Here is an 18,622-nt window from a genome sequence, read left to right on the forward strand (position 1 = left end):
ATCGTGGCCAGTGCGCTTTCCTTGGCTTGCAGTCTTAATTTCAACCGGAAGGGAAGGAGCTATACATTCCATCTGGGGCAGGAACGATGGCGTCCATTGCTCCTTCCATTCCAGGTAAGCTGTATTTCCTAGGTACTAGGTAGCCGGGTTAACGCTCTAAGGGGGCTTCCAAGGGCTCATGGATTTACCCGTTTTGGTAAATGAAAAGGAGAATGGTGGTTGGAGGTCTGAAGGCAGGAATGGGTTGTGAACAGGTCCTTATATTAGGCAGGCGTAGTACTGCTAAGCTAACGAGACGGCGCGTGTTGCCGGTCATACCGAATGACAACAAGTACCGGCCACAGCTGCAACCCGACAGCACCCAACATCAAGCAGCCCGCAAATATCTGAGCACGCAAGAAATCTGCCTCTGATAAATTGACCAACGAACCCGCGATGGGTGTCCCAACCAAGGAGCCGATGGAGCTGATTCCCCACATCATCCCCATTCTTGTTCCGAGCATTTTAATATCCGGGCACAGGGCAGGGTGCGAGATTATGGACGTTGGTCCGGTCACTATTACGCCAGTCAAAAATCCCCAGTAACAGCACCATACGATAAAGCCTGGAGTGTTCGTTGCGGGGATCCATGTGAACATGGCAATTGCTGCTCCCGCCACGCAGGCTAAAAGTGTGCAAATGGGCTTCACCCGGGAGCCCAAAAGGTATGGCACTGTTCGACCAAATGCTGATGCGCCGTTGATGATAGCTAACATATAGAAGGAAAGACTTGTGGATGTCTCCAATACTGTGCGCGCATAAGAGGCGACGTAGAATAAGGGGATCCAATAACCAAGCATGACAAGCAGTAGAGAAAATGAGAACATCATATATGGAACGTCCTTAAATGCTTTCCAATCGACTAGGCTTCGAGCGCCGACCTTTTCACCCGATCGGCGACATAGCACCGCGCACGTAATGATGGCGAGGAACAGGTTGATGAATGCGATACAACGGACCGTCCAAGGGAATCCGATCCTTGGCTGGAGTTGGCGGAACATGATCGGAAAAACGACGCTTCCAACACTAGATCCTATTGACGCACAGCCAATGGCGATCGCGCGCTTGGTGGTAAAATACATGGATATCACCACCAGTGCTGGGATGTAGGCGATACCGCCACCAATTCCAACGCAAAAGCCTTGGGCTAGGATAACTTGGTAATACTCTGAGGCCAGGCTGGTCATCATCATTCCAAACACAATGAGAAAATTCCCCGAGACGATCAGGATGCGAAGGTGCCCCAGGTCGACCAACGGCCCCGACACAAGGCCCACCATAACAATGAGCGTGGCCTGGATACTGCCAACCCAGGACACTGCAGATGGCGACTCGCCAGAGAGTAATTGTGTCTGATAAAATTCCTGAAATGCGCCATATGTGCTGATTATTCCCCTGGATAAAGGTTAGGTTGCGTTCCCAAGCCTGCTCGCTGCCAACTCACCAGGTATTCACGAAGACGCAAAATACTGCCCCAACACTAAGCCACGCTTCAAAGCCACCGTTTGGAATTAACTTTCGCGACGGCAACTGTCCCTGAGGCACGGCCTGTTGCCCACCCGAGGGCTTTTCGCCGCCATTCCTAGCGATCTCTGCCTGGGCTGTCGATCTGCCTGGATAGGCTTCCGATGCGATGCTCGCTCGGCTACTGGTAGTTGGCGACATCCTAATTGGACCTCAACTTGCGCAGGATAGAAAAGTCCAAGTTTCCTAGCCCCGGCTTATTTCAGGGACCCTGCTGTCATTTATAATCACTCATATTTAACAATGGGGTCGGAGAAATGGCGCCATTTCCCCGGGCGGGGGGTCCCAGACCCTCAAGGTCGGCCTGCGCCGCTGTGCTTGTGGGGTGTCGGCTAAACCACACTGAGACCCGTCGCTCGGCTGAGTGTACCGGCACTTGGCGATAAATTAGCTTTCAACTGCAATTCGTGTATAGCATCATTAATCGCCATTATATAACCATCCAAGGAGCTTGGTTTCCGCTAGCACCGAGCACTTACGTTAGTGCTGTTTCGATATTGGCGCCAAAGGTGGTTTATTGACACGCCATCATGTTGGCAACTATCGTCATGCTCTTAGATGAATTGTCAATGGAGGGTAGGTATTTCCAAATTGCCCTGCCTGAGAGAATGTCTCAACTGAGGGGTATGTTATAATATCCAGCATTCTGCCATAACGCCGTTTGGCCGAAGGTGTCCGCCATCAGGGCATCGTCTAGGAGATTGTTACCAACATCTTCAATGGACCACGAGAAGTCCCCCCAGGGCATATCCGGCCTCCCATTACCGGACATTAAGGCGTCCTGCATGTAGGTACTCGTATTTGGTTGTGGGTTATATGTGGCTGGTACCATTTGCTCCTGGGGAAACCAGCTGGTTGATTGGGGCACCACGTTTGAGGTTGCCTGACCATGGGGTATAGGGGGTTGGATTGTGGGAAGGTTACGCCGGACATGGATCTTTCCCAGGAGAGGCACAACGACCGTCAACTCGCGGATAGATTCGGTGTTACTGTCCTCTTGTTGCAAAAGATTACGTAGAGCACGAAGTGAAGTGGCTCCATGCTCTGCAAACCCAGAGCCAGCTCCATCTTTTGACTTTTCTTCCATTAGCTCAATCACCCCCTCCACTACGCCTTCGAGGCGGGCCTTGTCAATCTGGAAGCTACGGTTATCGGTGGAGGGGCAGGAATGAGCCGTGAGGAGCAGGGACACCATAGCTGCGAAGGCCTGGAGATCAAGCAATCGCAGAGTAAAGAATCCCGATGGAAGCTTCCGTCGGAGGAATTGGTATCGTTGTGCAATGGACTCACAAGCATCCATACAGGCTAAGCGGCTGTAGAGATACTCTTCACTTTGATCTTGCCGGAGGGCGACTGGAAGGTGGGCCTTCATGACAATACAGTAGTGCATAAATTGAACAATATGATCAGGTTTCAAGTCATCGTCCATACTGATGGCCCACCAAGATTTTGGAGTCTGGGAAGCAAGATCCCTTGCCTCGCGAGCAATTTCCAGCGCCGAGGTGTAAAGTTTTGTGGTCGACCCTTGTGAAACGCTGAGGTCTTCTAGGTCGTAGATTTTAGGCGTGATATCCACTAGACGAATCATATATATCGCGGGTTGAACAACACCGCCAACTAGAAGAGGATCGGGATTCCGAACCGGATATCGTCTTGTGTATGGCGGTAAATTGATCAGCATTCCGGCCAGCCGATCGACTGTACAGATTAACTCCCAGAGCTGGACCTTTTCATCCTGAAGAGTTTGGTCCCCGACTCCATTGGCCTTTTTGATGCGGGCTAGTTGTGCCGCCTTGGGCAAGCCCATGAGCTCAGCAAGGGCGATAAGATGCCGCAGCCTAAGCCAGGCTTTCTGGGGATTACCTCGTCCCATTTGCCTAGTTATAACTCTAAGTCAGATCTTTGCCGTTGTGAATAGATAGATATTATGGTGCTTCAAATTCTTCTATGGAGGGAAATAGCGGGGATCACTTACAGCCGAATAAAGTGTATAGTCATTCCCAAACCTTCGAGCGTTCCAACTAATCTATCATGGGTCATAATGAAGTTTTCAACAATGTCCGAGACGGTACGGGAAAACTCAATTCTCTTTTGGTAGCTTTCCGCCTGGGCCTCTGGCGTCTTAGCCCCTTCGGGAACTTGTTGAGCCGTGATCGCTACTGTTAATAGCCACGAAGCCAAACGTATAACACCAACATCTTGTCGGCACATCTCTTCATAATCCTCAATTACCTCCTGATTCGAATTGAATTGGGACGGCTGGGGAAGCATAGAGTGCATCATCTGTAACCAGTCGTAGGAGCAAGACAACATTTCTACTGTGTCCTCTTTGGTCGGAATCAACTTTTGCAATGATGGTCGCAGGCTTTCCATGAGGTGAGCAGAGGCCTTCACCCGCCGTTCCTGCTGCTGCTCGTTGCGCCGATGCGTATCAACACTCAACCACTCGTTTTGAAACAATGAGCGTAAATGGGAAGGCTCTTCTGCAATAAGCATTTCCGACGCGGTTGATTCTGCACCAGAATCGTCGGAACCGGGTGAGTGTGTAGTCGTTCGGTCAACCTGAGTCGATACAACACCCCCGAGTTTGACCTCAATGTTGTTGACAATCTTGGTTAGTCTGCTAACCTGAGATTCTAGCTGCGCGATCCGGTACCGCGAGGGCAGACGCTGCGCCTGTCGCGACCGGCCACTCGATGTCTGAGCGACACAGGCTGTATTGCGCTCTGTGCACTGACGACATGTTGCGGCATCCTCAGGGATTCGAACGCAGCGAACTTTGCGTCGTCTACCTATATGACATTAGTCTAGGACTAGAGTCCGGGGAAGCGATTGATAAGAAGTACATTCGGTGCAGCTCTTGGTGCCCTTTCGGACGGAGGCAGGACTCTGTGCGAGCATGGCGGCCACGTGGAACAAACCGGCATTCGTCCGAAGCGGAATCCGTTACACCGCGGTCGACGGTGCGAGAGGGCGAGGACGTACTAATAAACCGATAATCGGATAATGATAATGCAAGGGAGGAGAACGTGGGGATGGGATTGTGGAAGTCTGGAAGGCAAATCGAAGGGGCGGATGACGGACGAAAGCGGACGAAAGCGGACGAAAGAGTCGGCCTCGGACTTCGGACATCGTGAGTCCGAGCAGGCCTTTCCCAATCGGGCAATCCCTTCACTATCGCCGCGAGTCTTTCGGTGTCACCAGTTCCTGGATTGGCCCAACCTTTGTCTGGGGCCTCTGGGCATTCAATCTCTTATTGTCAGCAAGCTCCATCCTTTATCTACGAGATCGGACCCGTTTTGAGTCGGAGTCGGCATCTCGTCGCTTAAACCACCGACTCCTTGTTGTGCCTGCCCAGTGCCCAATATATAGTGGACAAGGTACCCTTTGACTTTGCACTTTGTTCACACTTCCACAGTACAACCACCGCCATCCTCACCTTTTCTCTGTTCGCGGACTGGATTACCCCCCCATTCCGAGTACTCGACCCGCGCCCTTCGCATCGAGCCCTAAAAGATATACCATACCATGTTTTCATCGCTCGAGAAACGCGGCGGCCCCTATGCCTCGACAGCCGCTGGTCTAGGGGGCCTTCCCAGCAATATTCCCGATACCCCTATTTGCGCAGTCTTCATGGCTCTTTACATTTGTTTCGCGGTGGCCAACATGACGATCTTGCAGAAGAACAACAGAAGAAGCCATAAATTTGTCTTGTCAGGGATGATGTTTGGTTTTTGTATGGCTCGGATCACAACTCTCATCCTGCGCATTGTCTGGGCCAATCGCCAACACAACGTCCGCGTTGGAATCGCCGCAAACATCCTCGTCAATGCCGGTATTCTGCTAGTCTACATCATCAACCTGATCCTCGCCCAACGTATACTCCGTGCCAAACAGCCTCGCATTGGATGGCACCCGATCCCGCGCACCGGTAGCAAGGTCTTCTACTATTTGATACCTGGTGCTCTCATCATGGTCATCACGGCTACGGTGATTTCGATGTACACGCTCAACCCAACGGTCCAAACCCGCTGCCGCGATGTGCAACTGGCCGCGATTACCTACTTGCTCGTCTTCACCTGCCTCCCACTACTCCATGTCATTCCGGCCGTTGCCTTGCCACGGTCCAAAGATGAAGAGACATTTGGGGAAGGCAGCATGAACGCAAAAGTGATCATCATTACCCTCTCCAGCTGCATGTGTATCTTGATCTCAGGCTTCAAGGCTGGTACGACGTGGAGTCCACCGAGACCGGCATCAAACCCAGCCTGGTACCATGGCAAGGCCGCCTTTTATGTTTTCAACTTTATGCTGGAGATCCTGATTCTGTGCCTGTTAACCTTCAGCCGCATCGATAAGCGATTCCACGTTCCCAACGGCTCCACGCAGCCTGGCGACTATAGCGGTATGGAAAGGAAAGAGTCCGAGGAGCGGGAGGTTGCCGCTGAGCCCAAGACCCAGGTTTAGTTGCTAGTTGGACAACGACAGAAACGAGATTGCATATGCATATTCATTAACTTAGACATACCCCAATGTATAGATAGCGGTCACATAATACCTAATCAGATAATCTCATTCATTCACATCTTAACCCCGAATCTCACATCATGCTGTGTAAGCACACTAAGCTCACAAGCACCTTTTTTTTGCTTATTAGCTGCTGGCCAAGGACTGAGGCTGCAGGAAATCCCCGTTGTCGCGTGGATGCGGCGACTGCGCAGGAGATCGGCGAGTCGGCGCTTAAATCTCCGACTCAGCGCTCGCACGAGCGGACCAACCCTTTCCGACTCCTTTCGCTCTTCTTCCTCGTCCGTTCTCCGTTCAGCCCGACGCCTTTTAACTCGTTATTAAAAGCTTTATGCGATCGCTGTTTCGTTCATCGACGTCAGGATTTTGATTTTGACTAGGCTAAATATGACAGGCGTGACAATGTGGCACGCTGCCCCTTGTCTTCGCTTTGGAAGGTCGGATGGTTGACACCCTGCCAGCAAGGAAGGCTACCTGGGCAGCTATTTGGCAACAAACGAGGCTCTGTTCTTGATCGCAATGCAGACTGGTCTGGACCGGTGCTATTTACAGCCTAGCTTGCCAAAATATGTTCCCCACTGGAATGGGTGCGAGATCTCGTCCCTTTCCTCACGAGTCCCGACCTCCGCCAGTGCTGTTTCTTCGCGCCGAAGATGAGTGGATGATGCGTGTTCTCCTCGGGAGCTTCCGAGATATTATTTGGTGAATTTGAATGTCTGCTCGATGTGAGACATGTGCAGATTGTTGGAGGCTTGCAGCAGCGCCCTGCATCAACACGAGAAATGGAAGTGTCACGAATGTATCGACAGGGGACTGTCAAACCTGTCCTCTCGAAAGTTGACCAAGCTGCACGATCTGGGCTGATGTCTCACTCGGAAACCAATCTTCACGAGTGCCAAGGACGCCTTGTTGCATGCAATCTGCATGAGCGTGCTGGAGAATGGCATAGCTGCAGGACTCGTCCAATGGAATGTCTCAGGGATCCGAGCTCGATTTTTGGCCAGTGTCGGGAACAGCTATAAATTGGGGGCTGAACTGCTGCTGTTTGGTCCGTCTCCTCTTTTCAAAATCATCGTCTTGCCAATGTTGCTCCTCACGCTGTTTTTCGGCCTTGTTGCCGGCCAGAGCGGTGGTATGTTGATTCCACTTTGGGTGTTTGGCGTACGGAATTGACTGGTCTTTAGGCATCACCAGCGATCAGTGGCTTATAACTCTCAATACTTCAATCTTCTGGCCTACGTCTACGGACTACTTCTATGGTCCGACTACTGGTCCCAGCGCATCTGTGGTCTCATGCAATGCTGCCTGGGTGGAATACCTCGGACGGTCCTCCGGTTTGCGGTCTCTGGGACCTACCGCGACCACCACCTCATTGGGATCATATGCCACAAGCGAGGGGGCGTGTCGTACTTCTGTTTCCGCTGAAAGATGGTCAAACACTCATTCCGGGCCTCTTACCACATTGTGCGATGACATCCCTCGCGCACTAGGTCCCAGAGAAACGGTAACAGCGTACTACCCCGACACTGGCCCCTGTGTGACGGGGTACACTACCTATACCAACACCGACACTCTTTACCGCGAGCCGTCTCCCGTACCGGATTGTCCCCTGGAAACGAGCGAGTGCATTCCTATCTGGGAAACGTACTCAAGCCGTTCCAGCTCCTACTTCGACTCGATAGTCACATCAATGCCTGGAGACACCAACAGCCCCATCCGCCCAGGTGAATGTCCCCAAACACTACGTCAGTATCCGGAGGAAAATCCCTGCTCAAATTGTCACTTCCTTCCCGGGACTGCCACTCTCTTCTACTGGCCCGCCACCACCGCCGATGGGGACCTCTGTCTGCAGAACGGAACCACCCTCCCAGCATCGGGGCCCAGTACGGCTGTTGTCAACGGAGAAACTTTCGTCTCCCCAACAGTTTACCTGTCCTTTACCACAATCTATGCCTGGAGTAACCGCCGCGGTCACCCAGGGAGCCAATGCGGTGTTGACCACAGCAACACTGTCATCTCCGTCAACCCAAGCACGCTGTCCTCCATACGCGGCCACCGGAACGCTAAATACCCAGTTATCGGGACTTCCTATCCGTTTAACTTTGCGGAGTTTATGACACATGATGTAGGGGAATACCATCAGACGCTGGTCCCGTGGCCCCAGTACCGCGGGGGCCAGCAGTGCCCACTCCCTGACAGCGACACATGCACAATCATCCGTGATGACTATACGCCCTGGGTTAAGCTTCCTGAGGAAGTCCGCGGCATTGATAAGGGCTGGTCGGTGTGTGACGATTCTTGGTATATTCCACCCGTGACAATGGTTGCGCTAGACAAAGAAGAGATTGTGATTACATCAACTCCGGTGCCCACTGAGGAGGCTTTTGCAATCGCGGCAGCTCCTCATGAAGGCCTCACGACAACCCCAGAACCAACTAGTGGTTGGTAGGGATAACATCTCCTACTAGTAAGCGTATCAGACTTAGCATATTGAACCAACGGGCAGGTCTCACAATTACCTTGAACTCTATATACCATTCATCTGCAAATCCCAGTAAAAGCGCGCCAAGGTTGCGACCAAATTCCAACGTATTATATCCCCAGATGTTCAATTCGCAGCTCCCGCTCAGCTTGCACCTGCATCGCGACTCCTCCCGCAGCCATCGTCCCCGAATATACTGCCGGCGTTACAGCCTTGATCGGACTAGCAACGTCTCCCACTGCAAAAACGCCTGGTAGACTGGTCTCGCAGAGCGGTTGCGATACCTGGATATCACCTTGAGCCGTCACTTCCAATCCCAATTGCTCGGCGAAGGGCCCATTGATTTCACTTTCCGGGGCGTAGACCTGTAGACATTAGTTTCTGCGTAACACCATGCAATGACAACAAAATAAGCAACAATATATGAAAGAAAAACAACTTACAAGGAACCCCTCAACCTTGGAATTATCCCCATCCCCATCCCCATTGTCAAAATGCAATTCCACCTGCGCACCAACATCCATCTTCTCTAGCCTCGCAATGCGCCTCGTATCAACCACCGCATTAAGCCGACCAATGCCACCACGAAGCTCAGCAGCAAGCTCCTCATTCCCATTTGTATAAACAACAACACCCTCCGCAAGTCGTAGTGCCATCCTGAGAACATGCAGAGCCTTGTGGACATCCGCAAGAGGACCCATGGCTAGAAAGCCGACGCTTTTTTGGCTGCGCTCTTCGTAGCCGTCGCAGAAGAGGCAGTGGAATCTGGATCAGTGTCAGTCAGAACTGTTCTCTCAGCAGTTAAAAAGACTGGTATAGAATAAATAAAACGAACTTACATCCCCCGTCCCCAACACTCGTCAAACCCTTCAATATCCAACGACCGATCCTTGACGCCGGTGGCAAGAACCACCTTCCTCCCATGCCAGGCCTTTCCGGTTGCATCGACGGCTTCAAATATGGACAGCTGCTTCTTCGCATCCTCACTACTGCTGCTGCTGCCATCGCTCGTACCGTTACCCACATTCATCCTCCGGATGCTCGCAACAGCGACATCAGCAAACTTCACCGTCTGATATCGCGCCAGGAGATCAGCCCGCCCCTTCTCACGTAGTTCTGCGGGGCTGACATGGTCCCACCCGAGGACGTTGTGCATGTGTTGTGCGCGGGCATTGCGATAGACGCCCGAGTCGAAGACCACAGCTGTATGCAGCTGACGGGCGAGACCTGTTGCGGTGGACAGGCCGGCGGGGCCGGCGCCGATTATGAGGGCGTCGAAGAGGGCAGCTGGAGAAGACATTGTTAGGAAGGGAATTGTCAGGTTCATTAAGTGGATTGATTGGTGGGTGAGTAAGTGAATAAGTTATGTTTTCTCAGGAATTTGATGTATGTCAAAGAGAGAGGAAGGACGGCTTATATAGATAGTGAGGTAGGCTACGGGGTGGGATATCCACTATACAATAAGGTCACCTTGGTGGTATCCAAGTCATGAAAGTCTGCGAATGTCTCCGAGTGGCTAGACGGGTCCGGCCAAGGGTATTTTGTCTCGAAGCAGAAGTAAGTAATTCGGGAGTGAGACTGTTGTATTGACTGGAGACGGAGACATTCCATAAACGCTCCGACAGTTCTCAGATGTGCTCGTCCCCAGGGTCCTTTATGAAACCTCACTTCTCGACAAAAGGAATTTATTATATCTTCCATTTGAATATGTGAGAATAAAAACTCCTGTAAGATGGCCAGTGAAAGCGATTTAACAGATGTTCCCAATTCCAACGCAGCCCTAAACAACACAGAGCAAACAACACCAAACAAGAGACATATCACATCAATTTTGCATAAACTTTGCCGGCCTCATCCAGCTCCTCCTCACTGTGCAAAATATCCTTGAACCTCTGGAGTCTGGAATCCCTCCGCTGGCGACGCAGCTGGGGTTGATTCTGGTTCTCGTCCTGGCTCGTCTGACTCGGAAGGCCCTCGGGCTTTTTGGCATCAGCCTCTCCCTGGCTAGAACGTCGCGATAGCATGCGCTCCATGAACATCTCGTTCTGCTTGGGATCGGGTTCTGCCGACTGTTAGCGACAGGCATGGGGGACAAGGCCTGGGATTCAGGAGGGCTATAGCGAACCTTCGGGCATTGTCGCGTCTCTAGTGTAGTATTGTTGTATTGTCTAGTATCACTTGCACAGCGCAACAGAGTTCCTGCAAGGCCGAAAATGCGGGGAAGTCTAGAGCTCTTGTACTGCAGCTCCAGGCGTGGTCAGACTCGCGTGGCGAAGGCCCAGTGGACACAGTTGCCATGCACGTCACCACTGTCACCAGTCTAGAATCACAAAACAAACCGAACCAATCGATGTATATTACCCAACCTAATATTTCCAGGGATAATCTATCTATCCAAAATCCAATGATATCAATCAATCAAAGCTTCGCCCCTCCCTTCTCCAGCTCCTGCTCAGTCCACTCCCAAAGCCTCCTCCCCATCTCCTCCCCCACAGCATACCGGTTACACGTCTTGCCAATGCCCACAGGCACATAATAACCCCCGTTGACAAGCGCGTCCTTCTTTGCGCCAAACCCAGCCCAGAGCTGATTCCACGCGCCCTGCTCAACCGTCGTCCCAACAGCACCTAGTACCTTGGTCCCAGCCCTTGCGATCGGGTTCCCCTCCCCGACCGGGGTGTACAGATCCGTCGCGATGATCCCGGGGTGCAGCGAGACCGCCGTGATGGAGGGGTATCGCCGCGCGAGTTCTGCGGCGAAGAGGATATTCGCGGCCTTGGAGGCGCCGTAGCGCGCGTGCGTGTTGCAACTCTTCAGCCGCTGCTGGTCGAGGATCGTCTCGAAGTCCGGCGCGAGGTTGTGCCCGATCGAGGAGAGGGAGATGACGCGCACGTCGGCGGCCGGGTCCTCTGCTGTGCGGAGAATGGTCGGGAGGAGTAGTCTGGTGAGCAGGAAGTGGCCTGTGTGGTTTGTTCCTAGCTGGATCTCATGGCCGAGGTCGGTTTCGCCTGGGGGCAGGGACATGACGCCTGCGTTGAGGACGAGGACGTCCAGGCGGTCGGCTTGGGACTTGAATTTCTCAGCGGCATCTTGGACGGACTTTGTTGATGAGAGGTCCAGTGGGATCCAGGTGATTTTGACGTCTGGGGCTGTGGATTGAAGCTCGGTGATTGCCTTTTGCGCCTTGTCTTCAGACCGTGCGGCGAGGAAGACGTGCTCTGGGTTGTGTTTGAGGATCTGGCGGATCGTCTCTTTTCCAAGACCGGCGTTTCCTGTGCCATGTTAGTTTCGCGCAGGAGATTGTTACACTGGGATATTATCCTAACCTCCTGTAATGAAAACAACCTTGCCCGAAAGATCCGGAATGTCGCGCTCGGGGCGAAAGCTGACGCCGCCAATGTAGTTGGTGGGATTTACGTTTGCCCAAACGAACTCTGCTGCTGACGTGATGAACATGGTCGCTGTGGTTGAATTTGGGAATTTTTAGTGACGGAGACCGGGGTATTTAGACTGGACATGGCTATAATATACCGAATTGAGTGTGCAACGATGGCGGGTCTCCTGAACGATCACAAGCAGGTGGAAACGTCATTTTGCCATTGAGGGTCCGCAGATCTTGGTTCATTTTTGGAGAGACTAGCGAGCATCCGAGGTTGGCCAGCTTCTCCTCAGTCTCAGAGCTTCTTGGCTGAGGTGGGTGAAGCTCCAGCTGGTTCCATTGAAATCCATCCATAACTGTGCACAAGATGCACAATTATTCCCCTTTAGGTTTATGCACTCCTCTATATAACACCGTCCAGCTTCATTTATTGTCTCTGATATCCTCCAACCTCCTCAGCTGCCTTCCCTGCTCATCAAAATTCCCCTCATCCAACCACCCCTCCAGCCCCCTCTTCACCCCCTCCCACTCCTCCCTCACAATCGAAAACCAAGCAGTATCACGATTCCTCCCCTTGATAACCATATGCTGCCGAAAGACGCCCTCGGGCTGGAAGCCCAGACGCAGGGCCGCACGGCGTGAAGGCTCATTCAGCGAATTACACTTCCACTCAACCCGTCTATACCCCAGATCATCAAACGCGTGCTTCAGCAAGAGATAAAACGCCTCTGTCGCGCCCGTTGTGCGCTGGATCGCCTTGGTGAAAGCCACATGCCCGATCTCAAGCCTGCGGTGCTCGGGCACAATACTCATCAGCGAGAGGTACCCGATCGGCTTCCCTGCTGTGGGGGAGGCGGATGACGGTCTGCTGTCGATTACAGTGAAGAACACCGGATCTGACGATGGGACTCTGGCGGCGAATTCCTTCCGCAGCTGCGACGCGTCGTCGTAGGGGCCATCGGGCATGTAGTCCCACAGCGCGGTCTGGTCAGGGTGGTCATTGTTGAATAGTGGGAAGAGTTCGTCTGCGTGGGTTTCCTCCAGGGGGATTAATTTGATTGAGCGTCCCACCAGGGTGGTTGGTGATGGACGGGTTGCTTCTGGGAGCAGAACGCTGTCGCCTAGCGGTCTGTGTGACATTTTCGTCTTATATAGTTGTTGCTTGTCTGATCCTGATCCTGTGGGGTGGGTGTAGAAGCGAAGAAAGTGCTGCCTGGAATCCTTATAACTACACAGTAGTTCAGTGAGACCGATCTTGATTCTTGACTCATAGGGCGTCGCTGGGCAGGCGGCCCGGGCCACTTGCCCGATTTGGAACATTCACTACTCCAAGGGTCCAGACTATGCCCCTCTAGGGACTCTACACGAATTACTTGAGCAGTCGATGTCATAATAAATCCAAACGAGCGAGGATGACATTTTTATAAATGTAGTTGAGCGAAGCTCCTATGAGCTAGGACGGAAGTAGTACAATGAGAGTAAACACTATTGAGTGCCAATATACGTCGCAATACCAGACTTGTCGATAACAGCAGTAGCTATAGAGCAACCATGGCTTATAGCTTAAAGGTCCTTTCGGTCACCGTCGGGGGTACCAATGAACAAGTACGGCTTGTTCTTAAACACCGTACACTCTGACTCGATAGAACCAGGGCGATCCGAGCGAACGTTCACATCGACAAGATCGCACTGGGTGCATTTCGAATCTGCACATCCACCAAACAGGGTTGGCTTATCGGCGTCAGGAAGCTCAGCATTTCCATACAGGATGGCATGGTAGCTTTCGACGTAAACCTCGTGCTGGTTCAGGTCGAGACACAGGTTTCCTTCGCTCGGATCGTAGGAGTACTTGAGCTGGTCGCCATCGGAGTGAGGGATGGGGCAGGCGCCCCTGTTCTCGGAGACGATGGTGCCGCTGTACTGGGCGCTTGCGAGAGCCGTGAGGGTCGCGAGAATGGTGGTGGTTGAGGCCTTCATTTTGGGAGGTTTGGTGAAATGGATAAGATGACTTTGCTTTTTGGTCTTTGTAGAGATTGATTGATGATTGAGAGGATGCGATGAATGATTGAAGACTACGAGAGGGAGGTATTCAGCGCACCTTTTATATCTTCATCTCAGCGATCGGCGTGGCTACGTAGTTGTACTCTGGATAAGCTCGCTAAGAGGCGAGAGTGAGACATCTATCTCGAGGTGAAGCGAGAGTTTCTCTCACAGCCGCGTAGTTATTGGTGCTTCCGAGATGTTCTGTTGGGATTTTGAGAACTACAATTGGATTTGGCCCCCAGACCGTAGGATCTTTAGTGCAGAATCCCCGAACGACAGGGTCCGAACCTGAACAGGCTGACGGATTTATCAAGGCAGAAAGAATATCGTTGGGGCCAAATCGTACGTTTGTCTACAAAGCCATCGTCACTGTCGTCAGGGACCAGGATGCAGGGTCTGAGACCATAAATAGACGTGCAGACACACCTTGGCACTCCACGATCAGACCGCATTCCTCGTGCGATTGGGTTTAGTCTACGGAAATAGGATTTAATGACGACATTTCATGTGGTTCGGCTAGGCAGCCTCAATTCGAGGACTGCACTGAGTGCATCGAAGCTCAGTTTGATTGTTTAGTGTTCGCTATTCTGAGTTTAGCTATCCTCCGCGGTAGACCCTGTTTAGACGGTGCCGGAAGCAGAGACGGCGATCTTCTTCTTGGTAGCACCGCTCTGGGAGCCGAGACCCTCGACGGTCTTGACGACATCCTGGCCCTCAACAACCTCGCCGAAGACGACGTGGGCACCATCGAGCCAGCTGGTAACAACGGTCTAAAATCCACTTAGCGATTTTCTTTAGCGAAAGGGGGCAAAAGGCGCACTAACCGTGATGAAGAATTGGGAGCCGTTGGTGTTCTTGCCAGCGTTGGCCATGGAAAGAAGGTAGGGCTTGGTGTGCTTCAGCTGGAAGTTCTCATCGGCGAACTTCTCTCCGTAGATGGACTTGCCACCGGTGCCCTAAAGTGTACCTTTAGAATATGTCTGCATTTATCACGGTTGTGGAGGTCGACTCACGTTGCCCTTGGTGAAGTCACCACCCTGAAGCATGAAGTTGGGGATAACACGGTGGAAGGGAGATCCGGCGTAGCCAAAACCATGCTGGCCAGTGGCAAGCTCACGGAAGTTCTTGGCGGTCTTAGGGACGACGTCGTCGAAGAGCTTGAACACGATGCGGCCCAGGGGCTCTGTGAGGGAGTTAGAACAGGGGAAAACGAGGCAGAAACGACACTCGGGAACTTACGGCCATCGGCAGTGACATCGAAGTAAACGTTAGACATTTTGAGGATGAATTGAGTGTTCTTGGGGGAAGAAGTGGACGATGTGAAATTTGCAAGAGAGGAGAGTTGGGGGGAGCAGCTCCTTATATCATAAATTCTCGGTGCGGGGCACAGGAAGAACCCCGCCTTTGTCAGCTACAGCCCACCTCGCCCTCAACACCAAGCACGTCAATCTGTCCGGCCCTTCGAATTAATTCTCTTGATTCATGCCCTGGTCCCTCATGCGGGACGGAAAAAAGGTCCCAATCGGCCAGTGAGCTTCCGTCGACACCCGTGTCGTGAGCCACCAAGGTGTTTTCATTCGTCGTGCCCAGATCCAGGCCAGATCGTCCTCGGAGGCTGGACACTCGCTGTCTGCGTCATTTTTGGGGAATCTCGAACATGCTACAGATTTCAGGCTAAAAACATAGCTAGAGCTATTTCAATGCTCGAAGAACGCGTTGTTGGGATACAATGCCATGTGCCCCTCGACGCGTCACTAGGTCAACAAGCTCCCGCCAAAACAAACTGCTGCCTGAGGCTTCCCTCTTCCGAGATTTGCCACCTCAGGCCACGAGGTCCATCTCCAAATGTCTGCCTGGGGCCGCAGCTACGCCCTGACCGTAAACAACGCCTTGCCCAGGTACAACGGACGCAAGAGAATGTGGGATATGCCTAGGCTACTGTTAGCGGACTAACTGAAAATAATAAACAGTCGTTTATCGCAAAAAAGATAGTTTTGGAGGTTGCCGACAAGCTGACGCGCATGGAGAGTTTAGGCAATATATATCGACTATCAAGCCAGCGTTGAAAACATAATGGGAGGAATGTGACATTTTAACTCGATTGTTAGATACAGACTATCATGCAAACGCTGTTAATGATATATTAAGAATGCTACCGCTCTGTTGGTGTTTCCCGTGACCAAGGTTTTCTCGTTTGAATGTAGGGCGATATTCTCTACCATTCACTACAACATTGCCCGCTTCTCTCTGCTTGCCAAGTTCTGGTAGTGTTTCCGATTTAGACGCCATCCATCCCTCGCTTAGTATGAACTTTACGCGCTCGCATATTTTTGCCTCGTGTTTTCTTTTTTCTCCGCCGGATTGCAAGGCAGAGCGGGGAAGTGCATCCTCGCAGCTGCAGGGTCGCAGCCCCTCAATTCATGCGGCGTCACTATCTTAATTTGGACTACATTACACTGACCGTGCGACAATGGCACCGAATCTGGAAGCAAGGCACGTTGAAGTGGTAGCTAGCGAGGACCTTTATGCCGATGACACCCGGGAGACCCTTGGATCTGGGAACATCTTCTCTCTGAAGTGGACTGTCGGTGATCCTTGGTGGCAGCGCTCAAGGTGAGAGTTTACTGGACTGAGTGGATGATAGAGGTCAATTAACTTCCCAGTTATGCCGGTGCCCTTTTCTTCAACACGGGTGCATTCATCCTGCCCGCCCTCTACAACACCCTCGTCAAGATATGGATTGCTAATATCAACTCTTCCTTGGTCGCCACAACCGACATTTACACATATATCGGAACTGTTGCAGAGGTGCTAAACGAGGGCCTTCCACGGGCAGTATGGGTTACCATCGCAGATAAGGAAGCCCGGTCGTTCAAAGAACGAGTAGGACTGGCGTATACCTTGGTAGTCTTCCAATCGTTACTTGGGTCGATCATGAGCATTGCATTTGCGGCGGCTGCAAAGCAATTCGCAGACGCATTTGTTCCCCACGATATTCGCGAGGCTAGCATAACATATGTTCGGATCAGCGCCTTTTCAGCACTTAGCTCCGCCATTGAGGTCGCGGTATCCAACGCAACTCGCGCTCTTGACAAACCCGATGTCCCACTCGTTCTCAGTTCTATCAAGTTTACAGTGAATATTGTCTTGGACTTTTTGTTTATATCGAAGTTTCACGTCGGGGGCTGGGTTCCGAATGTCAACATGCAAGCTGCCATTCGTCTGAGCTGTGACCTCATTGCTGCCGCCGCTGGGTTATGTTACTTTTTCTTCACGACTAGTATTAGAAGTCGACAAGGTATCCGTCAGGGTAGTGAATTACCAACGTTGAGCGCGTTTGTTGTTCTGCTCAAACCTGGATCCATCACGTTTCTTGAATCTGCAATTAGAAATGCACTATACCTGTGGCTTGTCCACGGGGTAGTCGCAATGTCAACGGAGTATGCTACGGCATGGGGGGTGTTCACGACAATTCGATGGGGACTAGTGATGGTACCGGTTCAGGCATTGGAGGCGACTACCCTGACATTTGTAGGTCATGCTTGGGGGAAGCTGAAACAAAGACGTGATGACAATCGCTAGTCATGGTTCAGCCTCTACAGTGCGTGGTGTCTCTTTTTCGACTGTTGATCAACACAAGCAATAATGCTAATTTCTAATAGGAGTCGTTCGACCAGCAGCCCTATCGGTAGCAATAGCCGTGACGATCGAGATCCCACTACTTATATTCATGGCCTTATTCGGTTGCGAGAGGTTCGCCTTCTTCTTGAGCCAGAGTGACGATGTATCCGGGATCGTCGCGCACATGTGGCGTACCATCGACTGGTGAGTTTGATAGCCAGGCTCCTGTATTGTTTTACTCTGGTCTAACAAATTAGGTGTTACGTCCTGTACGCAGTATCAACCCAGCTGGCCGCACTCCTACTAGCAACGCGTACATCCTTGTACCTGGCACAATCTCTCATCTCGAACCTATTCTACGTGCTACCTTGGGCGATCGTTTGCCAGGTAGCGGATCTGAGCCCGGATAACGCATGGACATATCACAGTATTGTCTTCGGTGGAAGTTTGGTGTTTTCGTTTGGAGAGATCCTCATCATTGATGTAATCTGGGCGATGAGGTTTTTGCGTGGGCAGCTCTCGACAAGGACCGTTTGAGGTTGGTATATTTTCGGACGTTCAGGTAGGAATAGGAGCGGCGATAGCGTAAAGCATTCTATCTAAGGTAGTTCATAGCTTTCAGTGACTGAACGTTGGACAAAAGAAAAAGGGAAGTTTTGTTTGATACTGACCACCTTCCCGAATGACAACCTTCCACCATCAGCCGGGGATAATAGTGCATATAACGGCCAGATAGTGATCGATTGGTTATAATGTACGGTGGCACAGAAGGTTGACTTTGGGAATTTTGATAGAGGGTGCCTCCGGAATAGGGATTGAAGCTGCGTTCTAGGGAGGCAACTGTATGGTGTCTTTCGCGTCAATAATGCAGTGGTGGATCAAGAAGCGCGCTGCTGCAGAGAGTATGATTAGCTAGGGTCATATCCAGATATTTAGGCCTCTGCAGCACTTCATAACGGAAAACCAGGAGCATATCTCAACAAGGAGTGCGTGAAGGGTTTAGCGAG

The 18,622-nt window shown here is 51.8% G+C and overlaps 11 protein-coding genes across 11 annotated transcripts; 3 read left to right on the top strand and 8 right to left on the bottom strand.

Annotated features, from left to right (window-relative positions):
* Positions 1-287: 287 nt before the first annotated feature.
* APUU_10281A (putative MFS monocarboxylate transporter) lies at positions 288-1,704 on the bottom strand (the record flags this gene model as incomplete). The annotated part of the gene is made up of 2 exons (XM_041699052.1): positions 288-1,434; positions 1,484-1,704. The coding sequence occupies 2 exons, from the start codon at positions 1,702-1,704 to the stop codon at positions 288-290; spliced, it is 1,368 nt and encodes a 455-aa protein (XP_041549647.1).
* A 472-nt stretch (positions 1,705-2,176) lies between these two features.
* APUU_10282A (transcription factor domain-containing protein) lies at positions 2,177-4,464 on the bottom strand (the record flags this gene model as incomplete). The annotated part of the gene is made up of 3 exons (XM_041699063.1): positions 2,177-3,440; positions 3,539-4,355; positions 4,410-4,464. The coding sequence occupies 3 exons, from the start codon at positions 4,462-4,464 to the stop codon at positions 2,177-2,179; spliced, it is 2,136 nt and encodes a 711-aa protein (XP_041549648.1).
* Positions 4,465-5,091: 627 nt separating this feature from the next.
* On the top strand, positions 5,092-6,030 carry APUU_10283S (uncharacterized protein; the record flags this gene model as incomplete). Its single annotated transcript, XM_041699074.1, has 1 exon — positions 5,092-6,030. One exon carries the CDS (start codon positions 5,092-5,094, stop codon positions 6,028-6,030), a length of 939 nt encoding a protein of 312 aa, XP_041549649.1.
* Positions 6,031-7,014: 984 nt separating this feature from the next.
* On the top strand, positions 7,015-8,539 carry APUU_10284S (uncharacterized protein; the record flags this gene model as incomplete). The annotated part of the gene is made up of 2 exons (XM_041699085.1): positions 7,015-7,222; positions 7,275-8,539. The coding sequence occupies 2 exons, from the start codon at positions 7,015-7,017 to the stop codon at positions 8,537-8,539; spliced, it is 1,473 nt and encodes a 490-aa protein (XP_041549650.1).
* Positions 8,540-8,682: 143 nt separating this feature from the next.
* On the bottom strand, positions 8,683-9,872 carry APUU_10285A (NAD(P)/FAD-dependent oxidoreductase; the record flags this gene model as incomplete). Its single annotated transcript, XM_041699096.1, has 3 exons — positions 8,683-8,937; positions 9,016-9,337; positions 9,412-9,872. The coding sequence occupies 3 exons, from the start codon at positions 9,870-9,872 to the stop codon at positions 8,683-8,685; spliced, it is 1,038 nt and encodes a 345-aa protein (XP_041549651.1).
* Positions 9,873-10,392: 520 nt separating this feature from the next.
* Positions 10,393-10,707, bottom strand: APUU_10286A (uncharacterized protein; the record flags this gene model as incomplete). The annotated part of the gene is made up of 2 exons (XM_041699107.1): positions 10,393-10,634; positions 10,698-10,707. The coding sequence occupies 2 exons, from the start codon at positions 10,705-10,707 to the stop codon at positions 10,393-10,395; spliced, it is 252 nt and encodes an 83-aa protein (XP_041549652.1).
* Positions 10,708-10,990: 283 nt separating this feature from the next.
* APUU_10287A (putative secondary metabolism biosynthetic enzyme) lies at positions 10,991-12,197 on the bottom strand (the record flags this gene model as incomplete). The annotated part of the gene is made up of 3 exons (XM_041699118.1): positions 10,991-11,844; positions 11,899-12,033; positions 12,104-12,197. 3 exons carry the CDS (start codon positions 12,195-12,197, stop codon positions 10,991-10,993), a joined length of 1,083 nt encoding a protein of 360 aa, XP_041549653.1.
* A 177-nt stretch (positions 12,198-12,374) lies between these two features.
* On the bottom strand, positions 12,375-13,091 carry APUU_10288A (GNAT family N-acetyltransferase; the record flags this gene model as incomplete). Its single annotated transcript, XM_041699129.1, has 1 exon — positions 12,375-13,091. One exon carries the CDS (start codon positions 13,089-13,091, stop codon positions 12,375-12,377), a length of 717 nt encoding a protein of 238 aa, XP_041549654.1.
* Positions 13,092-13,514: 423 nt separating this feature from the next.
* APUU_10289A (uncharacterized protein) lies at positions 13,515-13,928 on the bottom strand (the record flags this gene model as incomplete). Its single annotated transcript, XM_041699140.1, has 1 exon — positions 13,515-13,928. One exon carries the CDS (start codon positions 13,926-13,928, stop codon positions 13,515-13,517), a length of 414 nt encoding a protein of 137 aa, XP_041549655.1.
* Positions 13,929-14,614: 686 nt separating this feature from the next.
* CPA1_1 (peptidylprolyl isomerase) lies at positions 14,615-15,270 on the bottom strand (the record flags this gene model as incomplete). Its single annotated transcript, XM_041699152.1, has 4 exons — positions 14,615-14,764; positions 14,819-14,950; positions 15,008-15,177; positions 15,234-15,270. The coding sequence occupies 4 exons, from the start codon at positions 15,268-15,270 to the stop codon at positions 14,615-14,617; spliced, it is 489 nt and encodes a 162-aa protein (XP_041549656.1).
* Positions 15,271-16,464: 1,194 nt separating this feature from the next.
* Positions 16,465-18,152, top strand: APUU_10291S (uncharacterized protein; the record flags this gene model as incomplete). The annotated part of the gene is made up of 5 exons (XM_041699163.1): positions 16,465-16,607; positions 16,658-17,525; positions 17,577-17,595; positions 17,657-17,819; positions 17,873-18,152. The coding sequence occupies 5 exons, from the start codon at positions 16,465-16,467 to the stop codon at positions 18,150-18,152; spliced, it is 1,473 nt and encodes a 490-aa protein (XP_041549657.1).
* Between the last annotated feature and the right edge of the window lie 470 nt (positions 18,153-18,622).

Source organism: Aspergillus puulaauensis, chromosome 1 (genome assembly GCF_016861865.1).
Source record: "Aspergillus puulaauensis MK2 DNA, chromosome 1, nearly complete sequence".
In the NCBI taxonomy this organism is placed as follows: domain Eukaryota; kingdom Fungi; phylum Ascomycota; class Eurotiomycetes; order Eurotiales; family Aspergillaceae; genus Aspergillus; species Aspergillus puulaauensis.